Here is a 15,223-nt window from a genome sequence, read left to right on the forward strand (position 1 = left end):
GACGTAACCCGGAAGTGCTGGTGATTGCGCGGTCTTTTAGGACAACACAGCTCCGCCACATTGGCCCACAACATTGTGCAGAAATGGCGGGTGAGTATCTGACAGCGCCGCGGCATTAGCTCCTGTTAAAGACGGCTTGGCTATAAGCCCACTTAAACGCGGACCTACTTGTGCGTCTCATAAAGTACGGCGAGTTGAATTGACGACATATTGTAGCACAAAGTAGGCGACGACGGGCCTGTGTATTGGTTAGCAGCATGCTAGCCAGCTGTCACAACATGCTGTACGTTCATCATGTGTGGGGATATAATCAATGTTTCGTATGAAAATACCCTGTAAGAGAAGTACTGCTAGATTATTGTTGCATGTGATACTTAATGCAATACTGTGTCATAGCCTGCCCTTAAGTTAGTGATTGTGCACTCCTAGAATGTGCAATTGTAAGACTGCATTGAGGGTATAGTCTAATACTACCTCATGTACTCTTATTTGTTGTCATGCATTGTGATAAATACTCAATCTTGCGAGCATATTATATCCAGTGCTACTTCAATCGCAAGATCAACATTGTGCTTTTAATTTCCCTCCAAAAATGTTTCGTTGCTTTGGAAAGCTTGAGCTTTGTCTTCTGTGATTGCAGTACTCAGTGTGTGGCTACAATCAAACCATTAGTCTACTGCATGGGTGTCAAATTCTGGCCCGCCGTGTAATTTCATTTGGCCCTTGAGGCAATATCAAATTAACATTAGAGCTGGCCCGCTGGTATTATACAGCACATTCACCGCTAATACTCATACTTGCCAACCCTCCCGATTTTCAGTGCCCCTCTCGAAAGTCTCCCGGGGCAACCATTCTCCCGAATTTCTCCCGATTTCCACCCGGACAACAATATTGGAGGCGTTCCTTTAAAGGCACTGCCTTTAGCGTCCTCTACAACCTGTCATCACGTCCGCTTTTCCTCCTTACAAACAGTGTGCCGGCCCAGTCACATGATATATGCGGCTTCTACACACACACAAGTGAATGCATCATACTTGGTCAACAGCCATACAGGTTACACTGAGGGTGGCCGTATAAACAACTTTAACACTGTTACAAATATGCGCCACACTGTGAACCCACACCAAACAAGAATGACAAACACATTTCGGGAGAACGTCCACACCGTAACACAACATAAACACAACAGAACAAATACCCAGAACCCCTTGCAGCACTAACTCTTGCGGGACGCTACAATATTCACCCCCCCCCCCCCCCCCCCCCCCCCGCTACCACCAAACCCCGCCCACTAAGTTCATGTTGATATTTACCTCAGAAGGCTGCAAATAGAAATTAGGCATTCAATCTTTTATTAAAATTGTATTTAATATACCATAGATGTTTTTTCGTTTGTTTTTTGAAAGTTGATTTTACACTATTAAGTTATATAAGCGTTACTTGTTCCATATTCAGTGTTAAAGCAAATCAGTGTAGCGAACTGAGCAATAATTAACGTTTTATTCATGCATTTTCTCTTGCTACTTCAAGGCTTGAATGTTTGATTCATTCATTATTGTTATTTTATTTTCAAATTATTAGTAGTCTGTGGAGAAAGTTTATTTTGATATTTACCTCAGAAGGCTGCAAATAGAAAAGAGGCATTCAATTTTTATTTACATTTTATTTGATATGCCATTGATATTTTTTTATTATTATTATTATGATTTGAATCTGGATTTTGCATGTCACTATAAAAATATATAAGCCTTGCTTGTTCAATATTCAATGCAAAACTTGTTTGGGTCCCTATTAAAAGGTTAATTTGTTCAACCTTGGCCCGCGGCTTTGTTCAGTTTTACATTTTGGCCCACTCTGTATTTGAGTTTGACACCCCTGGGCTACTGTATGAAAACTGGTTTATAATGATCAATGTTGATTGTTTTCTCAGCAATAAATAACATGGAGAAGAAGCTGGCTGAATATAAGTGTGACACCAATGATGCTGTTTGCTTAAAGCTAAGTATGTCTTCTGTGTTTATCCTCAATTATTTCTACTGTAAATTAACACACACACACACGGATGTGTATATATATATGTGTGTATTTATACATACGTGTGTATATATGCATACGTAACATGTTTGTGTGTGTATATATACATACATACGTGTGTGTACTGTATATACGGGCATACATACATACATGTGTATGTATGTATATATACATATGCATGTGTATAGGTGTGTGTATCCATATGTATGTGTGTGTGTGTGTGTGTGCGTGTGTGTATCTACAAATACATATGAATGTATATATGTGTGTGTATACATACATATGAGTGTGTACCGGTATATGTGTATGTATCTACACGTATATATGAGTGTGTATGTGTGTGTATCTACACATACATATGAATGTGTATATCTATACATACATATGAATGTGTATATGTGTGTGTATCTATATATACATATGAATTTGTATATGTGTGTGTATCTATATATACATATGAATGTGTATATGTGTGTATCTATACATATGAATGTGTATGTGTTTGTATCTATACATACATATGAATGTGTATACCGGTATGTGTGTGTATCTATACATACATATGTGTGTATCTATACATATCAGAATCAGAAATACTTTATTAATCCCCGAGGGGAAATTAAAATGTAGGTGTATATGTGTGTGTATCTATACATACATAAGAATGGGTATATGTGTGTATCTATACATACATATGTATGTGTATGTATCTGTACATACATATATGTGTGTGTATCTATACATACGTGTGTGTATATGTGTTTGTATCTATACATATATACGTGTATATGTGTGTGTATCTATACATACATACAGTATGTGTGTGTATCTATACATACATACATATGCATGTGTATATATGTGTGTATCTATACAGATATATGCATGTGTATACAGTCGCGATCAAAAGTTTACATTCACTTGTAAAGAACATAATGTCATGGCTATCTTGAGTTTCCAATACTTTCTACAACTCTCATTTTTTTGTGATAGAGTGATTGGAGCACATACTTGTTGGTCACAAAAAACATTCATGAAGTTTGGTTATTTTATGAATTCATTATGTGTCTACTGAAAATGTGAGCAAATGTGCTGGGTCAAAAGTATACATACAGCAATGTTAATAATTGCTTACATGTCCCTTGGCAAGTTTCACTGCAATTAGGCGCTTTTGGTAGCCATCCACAAGCGTCTGCTTGTATTTTTGACCACTCCTCTTGACAAAATTGGTGCAGTTCAGCTAAATGTGTTGGTTTTCTGTCATGGACTTGTTTCTAAAGCATTGTCCACACGTTTAAGTCAAGACTTTGGGAAGGCCATTCTAAACCTTCATTCTAGCCTGATTTAGCCATTCCTTTACCACTTTTGAGGTGTGTTTTTGGGTCATTGTCCTGTTGGAACACCCAACTGCGCCCAAAACCCAACCTCCGGGCTGATGATTTTAGTTTGTCCTGAAGAATTTGGAGGTAATCCTCCTTTTTCATTGTCCCATTTAAAGCACCAGTTCTATTGGCAGCAAAACAGGCCCAGAGCATAATACTGCCACCACCATGCTTGACGATAGTAATGGTGTTCCTGGGCTAAAAGGCCTCATTTTCCTCCAAACATATTGCTGGGTATTGTGGCCAAACAGTTAAATTTTTGTTTCATCCGACCACAGAACTTTCCTCCAGAAGGTCTTGTCTTTGTCCATGTGATGTCAGATGAAACACAAATTGAGCTGTTTGGCCACAATACCCAGCAATAAGTTTGGAGGAGAAAAGGTGAGGCCTTTAAACCCAGGAACACCATTCCTACTGTCAAGCATGGTGGTAGTATTATGCTCTGGGCCTGTTTTGCTGCCAATGAAACTGGTGCTTTAAATGGGACAATGAAAAAGGAGGATTACCTCCAAATTCTTCAGGACAAGCTAAAATCATCAGCCCGGAGGTTGGTTCTTGGGCGCAGTTGGGTGTTCCAACAGGACAATGACCCCAAACTAGGGCTGGGCGATATATCAATATGCGCGATATATCGCGGGTTTGTCTCTGTGCAATATAGAAAATGGCTATATTATGATATTCGTGTATGCGTTCTCACGCAGTTGCTTTTAGCTGCGGGCATTACGTTACAGGCTCTCCTCGCTCTTTTCCGTCTCTCCTTCTCACAGACAGCAAGCGCAGCTTCTACACACGTCACATACTGTCACGTCATATGTCACATACGTATACGCCCTCGCGCAGCAAAGAGGTAGCAGCATAGCTAACGTTAGCTGTGATGCTAACGGTAATACGAGAGAAAGAAGGTGTGAATCTGGTAACAAATGAAGAAATAATTAATTCCCCCAAAAAACAGCAGGGGGTCCATCGTCTGGCGGTGGTTTGGCTTCAAGTGGGAATATGTCGAACAGACAACTGTAATTTGTCAAGTGTGGGGCGAATGCGTTGCTATAAAAAGTAGCATTACTGCTAATATGTAGCATCATTTGAAAAGTCACCTGCTAGAGAATGAAGAGTGCTTACTCCGCATGTCAACATATCTGTTCGGTGCCACACTTCCACACCATCAAAATGCAGAGGCAAACATTTCCAGATCAACACCGTATGAAAAAAATAGTGATTTTTCTTTTAGTTGTGATTTCCTTCTCTGCATGAAAGTTTTAAAGTAGCATATATTAATGCAGTATGAAGAAGAATGTTTTAATGTAGACTCATAGAATCATCATACTGCTGTGATTATATGCATCAAGTGTTCATTCAAGGCTAAGGCAAAATATCGAGATATATATCGTGTATCGCGATATGGCCTTAAAATATCGCGATATTAAAAAAAGGCCATATCGCCCAGCCCTACCCCAAACACATCAAAAGTGAAAAAGGAATGCTAAATCAACCTAGAATTAAGGTTTTAGAATGGCCTTCCCAAAGTCCTGACTTAAACGTGTGGACAATGCTGAAGAAACAAGTCCATGTCAGAAAACCAACACATTTAGCTGAACTCCACCAATTTTGTCAAGAGGAGTGGTCAAAAATTCAAGCAGAAGCTTGTGGATGGCTACCAAAAGCGCCCTATTGCAGTGAAACTTGCCAAGGGACATATAAGCAAATATTAACATTGCTGTATGTATACTTTTGATCCAGCAGATTTGCTCACATTTTCAATAGAACCATAATAAATTCATAAAAGAACCAAACTTCATGAATGTTTTTTGTGACCAACAAGTACCGGTATGTGCTCAAATCACTCTACCACAAAAAAAGAGTTGTGGAAAGTGGTATAATTTATTCAATAATAATATCAACTTGTCAGCTTTTTGTCATTACATGATGCCGTTATCTATCTCTATTTCTACATTTTGATAGAAGAGGCCATTTTAAAAACTTTTTTTTTTTTTAAAGTTATGTACATTTATATGTACATGTAGGCGATGTATCGGGACAGATCCATTAAGAGATTGAGCAGAAATTTGTCGTATAGGAATTAACTATACACAATAAAACATTAACAAAATGCTTTGTCACATGAATGGTTTTTAAAGTACCGGTAATACCTTTGTGACATTAAAAAAACAGAAGTCACGTAAAAAAACATGGTGTTTACTTTTTGATATCAATATAAAACACAAAGCAGTTTGGCTAATGAAGATGAAGTCAAATAAACAAGCGTTGTTCCTCTCCAACAACGCCTCCTAGGGGTTCAGTGCAACAGTTTGGCCAACAAAAATAAAGAGTGACACCTCTCACATCGAATACACAATCTTCACAGCCACCGTTCAGTTCGATTGAGATGACAAAATATTTGAGCTAGTATTGATATTATTTGAACGCTGACCAAGTTTGCAGTTAAATAAAGGAGTGAACATCCCAGTAAACAAACTAAAGACTTTATAAACAAGTTGTGACATCATTCACGACACATCACCTGCTGCATGTTTCCTCATCTCATTAACTCTGTCATAGCAGCTGATGGACGCTGTACTGAGAAAATGAAAGCGACATCAAATAGTTTTCTCCTTCGCTGTATACTTTTGGTGGGGGACAAGTGTCTCCAATATTGTCCACACTTGTCGCCATCTAAACACAGCAGTGTGCTCTTAAAACGAGGAAAAATTACGTTAAACCAAGCGCTTGGCTCCGTTTACTCCGAGGTGAAATCTCCGGGGCGAAGTCTGTGTAGCTTGTCCGCCATGATTATCAAGCCAAACGACGCTACTGCGCATGCGCCTGACTTCGTGTTGCCTAAAATGCATTAATACATGACGTTTTTTTCTGTAATTAAAAAATTAGAAGTTATTACTAACCATCTGAAGTTTTATCGCAAATTATTATTATACCGTTTATGGTTACATCCCTCGTCCATTAACAAGTAAAAAGTCAAGGGCGGTCACGACATATTTCTTGCCGCAGATGTTGGTCAATATTTTAGGGCAAGACGGTAAATGAGGGCGGTCGCGGTTGTCGTGGTTAAATTCGAGCCCTGTATATGTACAGTATGTATGTATGTATATATATATATGTATGTATGTATTAGGTATGTCCCGATCCGATATTTGGATCGGATCGGCCGCCGATATTTGCCAAAAAATGCGTATCGGCAAGGCATGGGAAAATGCCGATCCAGATCCAGTTTAAAAAAAAAACTCTGGTCCATGTTTTCCAACGCACCGATTTAAATAATACATTCCACTTTTCTGCTGCTCCCTAATATCTGTTCCGCATTTTCCAGCACACCTTCAACACATCCACAGGTCTGTGGATTCTCACGCAGTTGATTTTAGCTGCTGGCATTACACGACAGGCTCTTCTCACTCTTTCCTGTCTCCCCTTCTCACAGACAGCGAGCGCAGCTTCTTACACACGTCACATACTGTCACGTCATACGTCACATACGTATACGCCCTCTCCCAGCAGAGAGGTAGCAGCATGGCTAACGTTAGCTGTGATGCTAGCGCAGCCGCTAAGGTGCGCGCCTGTGCAATTGCGCACTGCTCAAGCGTCTTCTGCGCACGGCAAATCTATGCCACGCACAAAATCAAATAAAAAAATAAGCGCATAGCAATTTTCGACACACAGACACGACAGAGAAAACAGTTTTTGTCATCATTGTTCAAATATTGTAACGTCTGTCGAGACGCTTATCTCCATTCGGTGCCACACGTCCACACCATCAAAATGCCGAGGCATACATTTCCAGATCAACCCCGTATGAAAAAAATAGTGATTTTTTTAGTTGTGATTTCCTTCTCTGCATGAAAGTTTAAAAGTAGCATATATTAATGCAGTATGAAGAAGAATGTTTTAATGTAGACACATAGAATCATCATACTGCTGTGATTATATGCATCAAGTGTTCATTCAAGGCTAAGGCAAAATATCGAGATATGTATTGTGTATCGCGATATGGCCTTAAAATATCGCAATATTAAAAAAAGGCCATATTGCCCAGCCCTAGTTCAATGATGCCATTTCTGTTTGTCATGTATAATTTTGTCTATTTTGTGTTTATCCTTGAATAAACAGGTCAGTTTCTTGTTACCAACTATTGTGTATTATTAAAACTCCCCTAATTCAGCTGGCTAGTTGTTATCAAGAGTACTAAAACCCTTTTCAACATGATTCTGACAACTAAGTAGGCTAAATAACTTTAAACGTTAATACATGCTCTGATAGGCCAGTATCGGTCAGTATCGGTATCTGATCGGAAGTGCAAAAACCTGGATCGGGACATCCCTAGTATGTATGTGTGTGTGTGCGTATATGCATATGTAATCATGTTTTGCCATTAGCGTTTAATCACACTCTTGTTGACTTGCAGTTCGCTTTCCAGAAGATGTTGAAGATGATGGCACTACATTTCACCCAGAGTATAGCCACCAGCTTTTTGGCGATGAGTACGTTTTTCCCCACTCGTTACATCTAAGCCATTATCCAGCGTACAAGTTGCTTCTTTTTCCTGTTTCCTTCCAAAGTCTATGTTGTAGTTAATTATGCCAGTAAGCACTGTACCTCACTGTCAGAGAGGCACCTGTGTCCTATCATGCTCGAAGATATTGCTATAACAAATCAGTCCAAACTAGCATCCCTTATTCTTCCACTTGCTGCAATCAGCTTAAATGGAAATAGCTAATTGGGGCATTAATTACTTACAGCTAGCATAATTGTTAGGAAAGACTCATCAAAAAATTGCATAGTTCTGAATACAAGCATGCATTGTCAGGGCTGTCAGACTGGAATAACAATACCACAAAGAAATTGACAACATTTTTTTGGGAGAAATTGTACAAAATAAGAAATGCAATCATGCATATTCAAAGACTCCTACAATTATGATTTACTAAATTGCTTTCTACAATGAAATGCATTTTTATTTATTTATTTTTTTACAATTTTTAGCAAAGTCTATGATAACTAAAATATTTTTCGCCCACAGTGAGGTGGCTTTTGGATACAAAGGTCTTCAGATACAGCTTTTTTACACAGCTGGAAACTTGACCACCCTCTTCAAAGTTAAATATTCATCCAAAGTCACTGACACATTTGACTGTGTGGAGGTAAGAATCAATTGCACTGTATCTTTCTACACCAAAGCCCTCAGTAAAGATTGAAACAGATTCACATTGTTATTGTTGCATAGATTAACGCCTGTCTCCCATTCATTTTGGTATTCTTTTATTCAGCTGATAGAAATCCAAGGAATGCTATGATTTAAGTAATTTTTGTGTGTGCAATAACATACAGTTAAGTCCCAGTTTTATTTGGTTAATGCACAAATTTGGGTTTGCCTTGACATTTTTCCTCATACATTATTTATATCTATAGTAAAATTACTATTTGAAGTTTGTTTCAACTGCATGTGCCAGTCGTCAGCAATACTGGAGTTGCTTAAGGCGGGGTACAAACACTTTGCCTCAAATTATGTTTCACAGGCTACATTGACAGATTAGTGTCAAGTTGTCAACAAACTGATAAATAACACAACTAAAAAGTACTAAAAAGGGACTAATGCCATTTAGAAGAAAGATGAATGACAACATACAGGACTTTTATTTACAAGTTAGATTGCAATTAAAAAAATCATAATGATTGCGAACGATAGGCAAAATTCCCAAAAAAAGTAAATTTCCCCTTTTAACGGTGGCAACAAACTGGTTGATTAACATCAACTTTGTTTAGTTTAGCAGAAACTTGGTTGTACAAACCCAACAGTGAGGCCTTAAAAGGGAACTGCACTTTTTGGGGGGGAATTTTGCCTATTGTTCACAATCATTATTAAAGACATGACGACGGATGGATTTTTAAAATGCATTCTAAATATTAAATAAACATAAATAAAAGTCTGCATACAGTGCAGCCAACGGGAAGTTCTCCATTCCGACCATAAAGCCAATAAATAACCATCCAAAAAGCACCAATAATACTCCATTTACATTTCGGGACTTGAATATTAGCCAAGCATTAGTGATTTTGTTATTATAAGTGCTAACGCAGACAAACTATTTATAGCGGCGACATGATCACTACCGTGTGTGTCTGTGTTCACATCATCCAGTGGTCTGCTGCTTCCTTGCTCCTTGGAAGTTTATTCTAGATCATACATCATGCCTCTCACCTGAAAAGTAGATGGCTGAGAATATAATCCGACAAATTGGTACAATTTGACAGCCATTTAGGACCCCGAAACTGCAAAAATAACACAAAGAGACGCCCACATTCTTCATCTAAATGGGAATATATGAACATCCTAACAGTCGGCATCCTAATGACAGCAGACATTGCACAGTAAGTGATATTGTATTATGCTTGTTGGCTCTTAATAAGTATGCAATGAGTAATAATCAGTTGTGAAGAAGAAGAAAAAAATTGATGCGCTGCGTTTGCTTAAAATGATCAAAATACGTAAATATTAAATGTTGTTAGAAATGTGCCCGTTACTACATTACATATATACTTACAGTATGTATGTAAATGTTTGGATGTTTTCTTAAGGGCTTTATAGGCAGAATTGAGAGGCTCCCATATACTCCATTGTAAGCAGACTTTTGATCGGTTTTATTTAATATTTAGAATGCATTTAAAAAATAACATCCATTGTCATGTCTCTCATAATGATTGTGAACGATCGACAAAATTCCAAAATAAGTGCAGTTCCCCTTTAAGAGGCCCACAAGAATCCAGGGTGTCCTGAGGGGGGAAAAAATGTTTTGAAAATAACTTTTATAACAATGAAATAGATATTCTAGTGTAAAAATTAAAACACAATATAAATTACACAAGAATTTTCAATAACACAAACACTTTTTGATTATAAATATAAAATATCCTTCCAAAGAATATGACCTGAGCACTCAAAACTAAAACCAGGTCATTTGGTGACAAATTCAAGCAAGTCAAGCCAAATGGAGTTGTGCAATTCTGCAAGCGTCATCTATGAAAATGACCATTATTTTGCAGCATATCAGCTCTTTCAGAAAGGCTACGCAAGCTTTCTGTACTTGTGGCTTCTTCAACTGTGGAAAACAGCCGACGCACGAAAAACCGGTTCTCCACAAAGATTGGTACCTTCTGTACATGCGGGTCAAAAATAGTAGAAACAAGGATCTGACAAAGTGTACATTTACTACAATACTACGTCACACAGCAAATTCACGTTGCTTAGTTAATCTGCGGTACATATTCATTTCCACATAGCTGAGGTAGGCTCCAGCACCCCCCGCGACCCCAAAAGAGACAAGCGGTAGAAAATGGATGGATGGATGGATAGTCTGCTCTCAAAGGGTATTCAAAAGTCTACTGTCAAGGAGCTGGTGAGCTTCAGCATGGTCTTTCTCTACCTAAATGACACACCAACTACTTACCTGGCACGCATTATACGGTGTATTTAGTCTATTTTGCTGTGTGAATGGATTATTTTGATAACATTGACTTTGTGGGAAACTTTATAAATGCCAATAAAACACATTCCTGCTTTTATTACTGTTTCACTTACTTTGCTCATATATTGAGAAGGGTTAAGTGTTCTTTAAAGATTCTTAGACTATAAAGGAAAAAGTCTGCATTTGTTTTTTGCAACACTACTGCAATTTGCACCAGGATACAGTACTCCGTAACTTCTAAGTCTTCCCTTCAAGTCATTGTGACCTAAGTAGGTTGGAACCAGGGGCATAACGTCTTAATCCGACAAGATCTGAGTCTTTGTAAGGCAGTTACCGGTATAATAACTTTAGAATATATAAGAACTCTTGACTCCTACAGGCATGAGCAACACAGTCAACTGTCAGCCTTCGTATCGCCCCTGGAAAACTGTTTTCCGTTATTTTCGTGCCAACTTTGAAGCCACAGATGAAGTTCTAGGTGAAGCGTGATGGCTGTCCCACTCTGTGTGCTGCACCACTCCATTTCCAGGGTTGACCCTGGGGCACTCCCAGCGTTAAGGGTTTGAGTGCAGCTGGTGTCAGGATGGGGAGCATGAGGAGTAGGAGAGTTCAGGCTGCGTGTAGACTGCCAGGCTGCAGTGCAGCTGGTGACAAAATAGAGTTAGAAATTAAGCAGCTGCAACATCGGTACGATTCTCTAATCAAAAATGCGCTTTTCTCACCGCCACTGGCCTCTGATGTAGGCCTTTTGTGCGGAGCAGCAGGAGTAGATGCAGGAGGCCAACTGCAATTTTCAACTTAACCTTCATCTATAGGTGTGTCAATTTGCTGCGTCTTAAAAATATAAAGGCTTTTGCTGGAATAAGAGTTAAAAGCTTCAAGTTTTCAGAGTAGTAAAGCCTCTACGGTAAATGGAGATGAAATAATACAAAACCACAAATTAGATTATTTGTATCCCTTTTATGCTTATTGTTTTGGAATTAAAGACATCAAGAATGTTCTTAGGGTACATTGTTAAGTTATATTCATGCCAAACCATGGCGTCTATTCTGTAAGGACGGGCAATTTATTGTCTAGTATGTAGACGAGTGGCTGAAATAAAGAGGCTTGTTTGTCCAAGGCCTTTTAAGCATGCTCCTTGTTTCTTAGAAATGTGAATGAACAATTACAATGCTGAAGAGGCATTCAGCTGCAGGTGCATTACCTCCAGTTTGATATTAGCTGATGTCTGAAAGGGGTGAAATCAGCAGTATTTTGTATTAGCCTTTTGTACTGCATTTTACTCTGACCTTCTTCATTTCCCAGTTTTAAATGCTTAGCAGCCAGGGTCTCTGTGGCGACATAATGCCCATCACACATGTAAATGGTGTGAAAGGGCTGCTTAGCAAAGTGTTCTCATGTCAATCCTTGTGGAAATGGATACAATGCAAACATCACAGCTGAACTAACCACGCGTTGTGCTGAGTAAAAAGTCCGAGGGGAGCGCCCCTTTGTCTCTGAGACCCTTTGAAAATGCGGGGCCCAATTCATTTGATTGGGTTCACTTGGCAGGATTAGAGGAGAAGCCTCTATTATGGACGGCCAAAGGCTTGTTAAGTTGAGATCAATTCATCAGGTTTAATTTCCCGGTGAGTGGCAGAAATGCGTTATTGTGGCAACTTCATCACATATTCATGATTTAACATGAGGGGTAAATGTACACATTTAAGTGGTCTTTTCAGTGGGATGGGGCTGCTCAGGCCTCTGCTCAGCTGACAGTTTTAATTGCCTAATGGTTTCCTTTTCATTGGCACACACACAGTGCTTAGAATTATTGTCTTATTTTTACAAACTACTGTATTTTAGATATTTATTAGGGCTGTCAAAAATAACAAGTTAACTCATGTGATTAGTCACAAATTGTCGCATTAACCATGTTACATATGGTTAGAGATTAATCACACAATTTATTTTGACTGTACAGGCTCCTTTACCTTAACTTGGGCTGGTTACCTGAAAGGCAGCCAGGATGTTATACGGTTAGCGATCAGGTCAATGCATAGGTCAGTGCAAAGATGACTAAGGAGACTCCGACTGGTGTGCTCGTTGGCAAATTTCACTTCAGAATACACCCTGACTACACTCTAGAAAAAACGTTTACCAAGTTTTGAGGAACTAAATGACAAGAATTGAAGTCACACATTTATAAAATATTTTTGTATGACTTTCTGACAGTTAAATTGCTTTTTTAAGTTGTTTAAATTATGCAGGCAAGTATTAACCTGTGATTAATCATAATAAATCCAACTTCAAAACTTTGATTCATCTGATTTAAAAATGTAATTGACAGAACTAATTTATTGTCTATGAAAATACCTGGGAATTTTCAAATATTGGACCCTGTTTGACGTTGTCCGTCATTCTTCTGATCCCGTTTGTATTCTCTCTGATAAATTCACCTTCCAGCCAGATAATATCGACGTAAAGATCCGGGAAATTGTCCCTGCTGGGTTCACCTGCAACACAGATGACTTCATAACGTTACTGGAGAAGGAGGCCAATTTCAGGCCATTTGGCACTCAGTTGCATACATACATGGTCCATAATGAGGAAGCGGGAGAGCTCACATACCAGATTCATAAGGTGCCAATGTTCACCACTGCCCTGACACTTTTGGTTTATAGTTGGAAAGTACTTCAGTGTGTAAACTTCTATTTACTTTTTAATTGTACCCGCTGTAGGCTGACTTGAGCTGCCCGGGATTCCGAGAGTACCACGAGCGCCTACAGACCTTCCTCATGTGGTTCATCGAGACTGCCAGCTTCATCGACGTAGATGACGATCGTTGGGACTTCTTTCTTGTGTGCGTCTCTTTGTGTGACAACCCTGTGCACCCTCCCTACTCTAAACTATCCCTAAAGCCTATATTGTGTCATTGAAAAACAAAGCCCCCTTTGAGGCGCTTGTGGCCAATTACTCGGCCAGTTTGATTATATTTCCTCCCGTAGGATAATTGTTGATCAGGCAAGAGCTTCCTTTGTGCCAAAAGCCCTTTTGTAATTTTTTAGGGGCACGGGCTGAATTGAATGCTGTTGTCTTTTGAAACATTGAACAATGTCTTAACAGTAAAAAGAGCCTCTGCCAGTGTTTCCTTTTACGTTGGCACCTATTAATACTGACAATGGGCAAAATGGACTGAAGTGATTTTTGAGGAGCTCAGTCCCTCTTTCAGGCCCTTCTCTTCCTCTAAGTTGCAGTACTCCAATTAAGTGCATAATGTATTCAGGTTGCAGCAGGTGTACTGATCAGGCCTGGCTGCTCTAACTTGCTGGCGTCGTGGAAGTGGGAGAGAGAACATAGAAGCTAAAATGGACACTGCGTGCGTGTGTGCCTGTAATTGACCTGTTTGCCTTTTGTGTTTTGTCTGCAGATTTGAAAAGTACAAAAAAGATGGTGAGACCCTCTACGCGACTATTGGCTACATGACAGTTTATAATTACTACGTGTACCCAGACAAAACCCGGCCACGTGTAAGGTAATTGGCGGGGCAGCCAAAGCTGTCCCAGTCTTTTGTATGTTAAATAGTAGACGGAAATTACACATTTCTTTATCTTTTTCAACCCAAATTACTGGCTTAGATTGCCAACCATTCAACTAGATTTAGTTTTGTAATGAAACCAGGGTGATTTGAGTCTGAAAACAACTTCATAAATAAGCATTTGATGTGACTGAGTTCAAATGCAAACTCAAATCAACTCAAATGATGTTCCTGCTCAAATGCTACAGAGCTACTACTCATGAGTCAAAAATAAGTTTGATTTATTTTGTCACGAAAATAAATTTGTTTCTTTATTGTCTTTTTGTTCATTATTTGTTCTTTTACCAAACAGCCAAATGCTGATATTGCCTCCATTCCAAGGAGAAGGTCATGGAGCACACATTCTTGAAGCAGTGCACAGATTTTATTGTGGCATGCCCAAAGTTCAAGACATTACAGGTGAGTGATTTAATATTCCCTCGATTGTGGGCTATACAGTGCAACTTAATATAAGCCGCAGCCACTTAATTGTTGGACTAATTTTATTTTGTACTTATATTGGCCGCCGCACAAGTCTATAGGACGCTGGTGTACACATTGAAACATGAAATATTTCCCCAAGCCTTGTGTTCATTTTCAAATGTAACAAAGTACATGCCTGTAACATGGCATATAGTGGCCTGCTGGAGAGGTCACTGAGCGCGTTCTTCAGCCTTCTCCCACTGAAGCCTTCTTTGGAGCGCTTTGATATGGACGGACTGACTGGCGTTAGCTTGCTAATTAGCTTAGATGCTAACATGTAAACAACAGACATTAACATG

At 39.0% G+C, this 15,223-nt stretch overlaps 1 protein-coding gene across 1 annotated transcript in view; it reads left to right on the top strand.

Moving 5' to 3' along the window:
* hat1 (histone acetyltransferase 1) overlaps nucleotides 1-15,223 on the top strand; it is a 31,256-nt gene continuing 16,033 nt past the window's right edge. The window contains exons 1-8 of the mRNA XM_061971620.2: nucleotides 1-90; nucleotides 1,931-2,002; nucleotides 7,828-7,903; nucleotides 8,443-8,563; nucleotides 13,331-13,507; nucleotides 13,606-13,727; nucleotides 14,295-14,399; nucleotides 14,755-14,861. Coding sequence (XP_061827604.2) covers nucleotides 84-90; nucleotides 1,931-2,002; nucleotides 7,828-7,903; nucleotides 8,443-8,563; nucleotides 13,331-13,507; nucleotides 13,606-13,727; nucleotides 14,295-14,399; nucleotides 14,755-14,861 — 787 coding nt within the window. The 5' untranslated portion in view covers nucleotides 1-83. The remainder of the gene's footprint in view (nucleotides 91-1,930; nucleotides 2,003-7,827; nucleotides 7,904-8,442; nucleotides 8,564-13,330; nucleotides 13,508-13,605; nucleotides 13,728-14,294; nucleotides 14,400-14,754; nucleotides 14,862-15,223) is intronic.

This window comes from Nerophis lumbriciformis, linkage group LG13 (assembly GCF_033978685.3).
Source record: "Nerophis lumbriciformis linkage group LG13, RoL_Nlum_v2.1, whole genome shotgun sequence".
Classification (NCBI taxonomy): Eukaryota; Metazoa; Chordata; class Actinopteri; order Syngnathiformes; family Syngnathidae; genus Nerophis; species Nerophis lumbriciformis.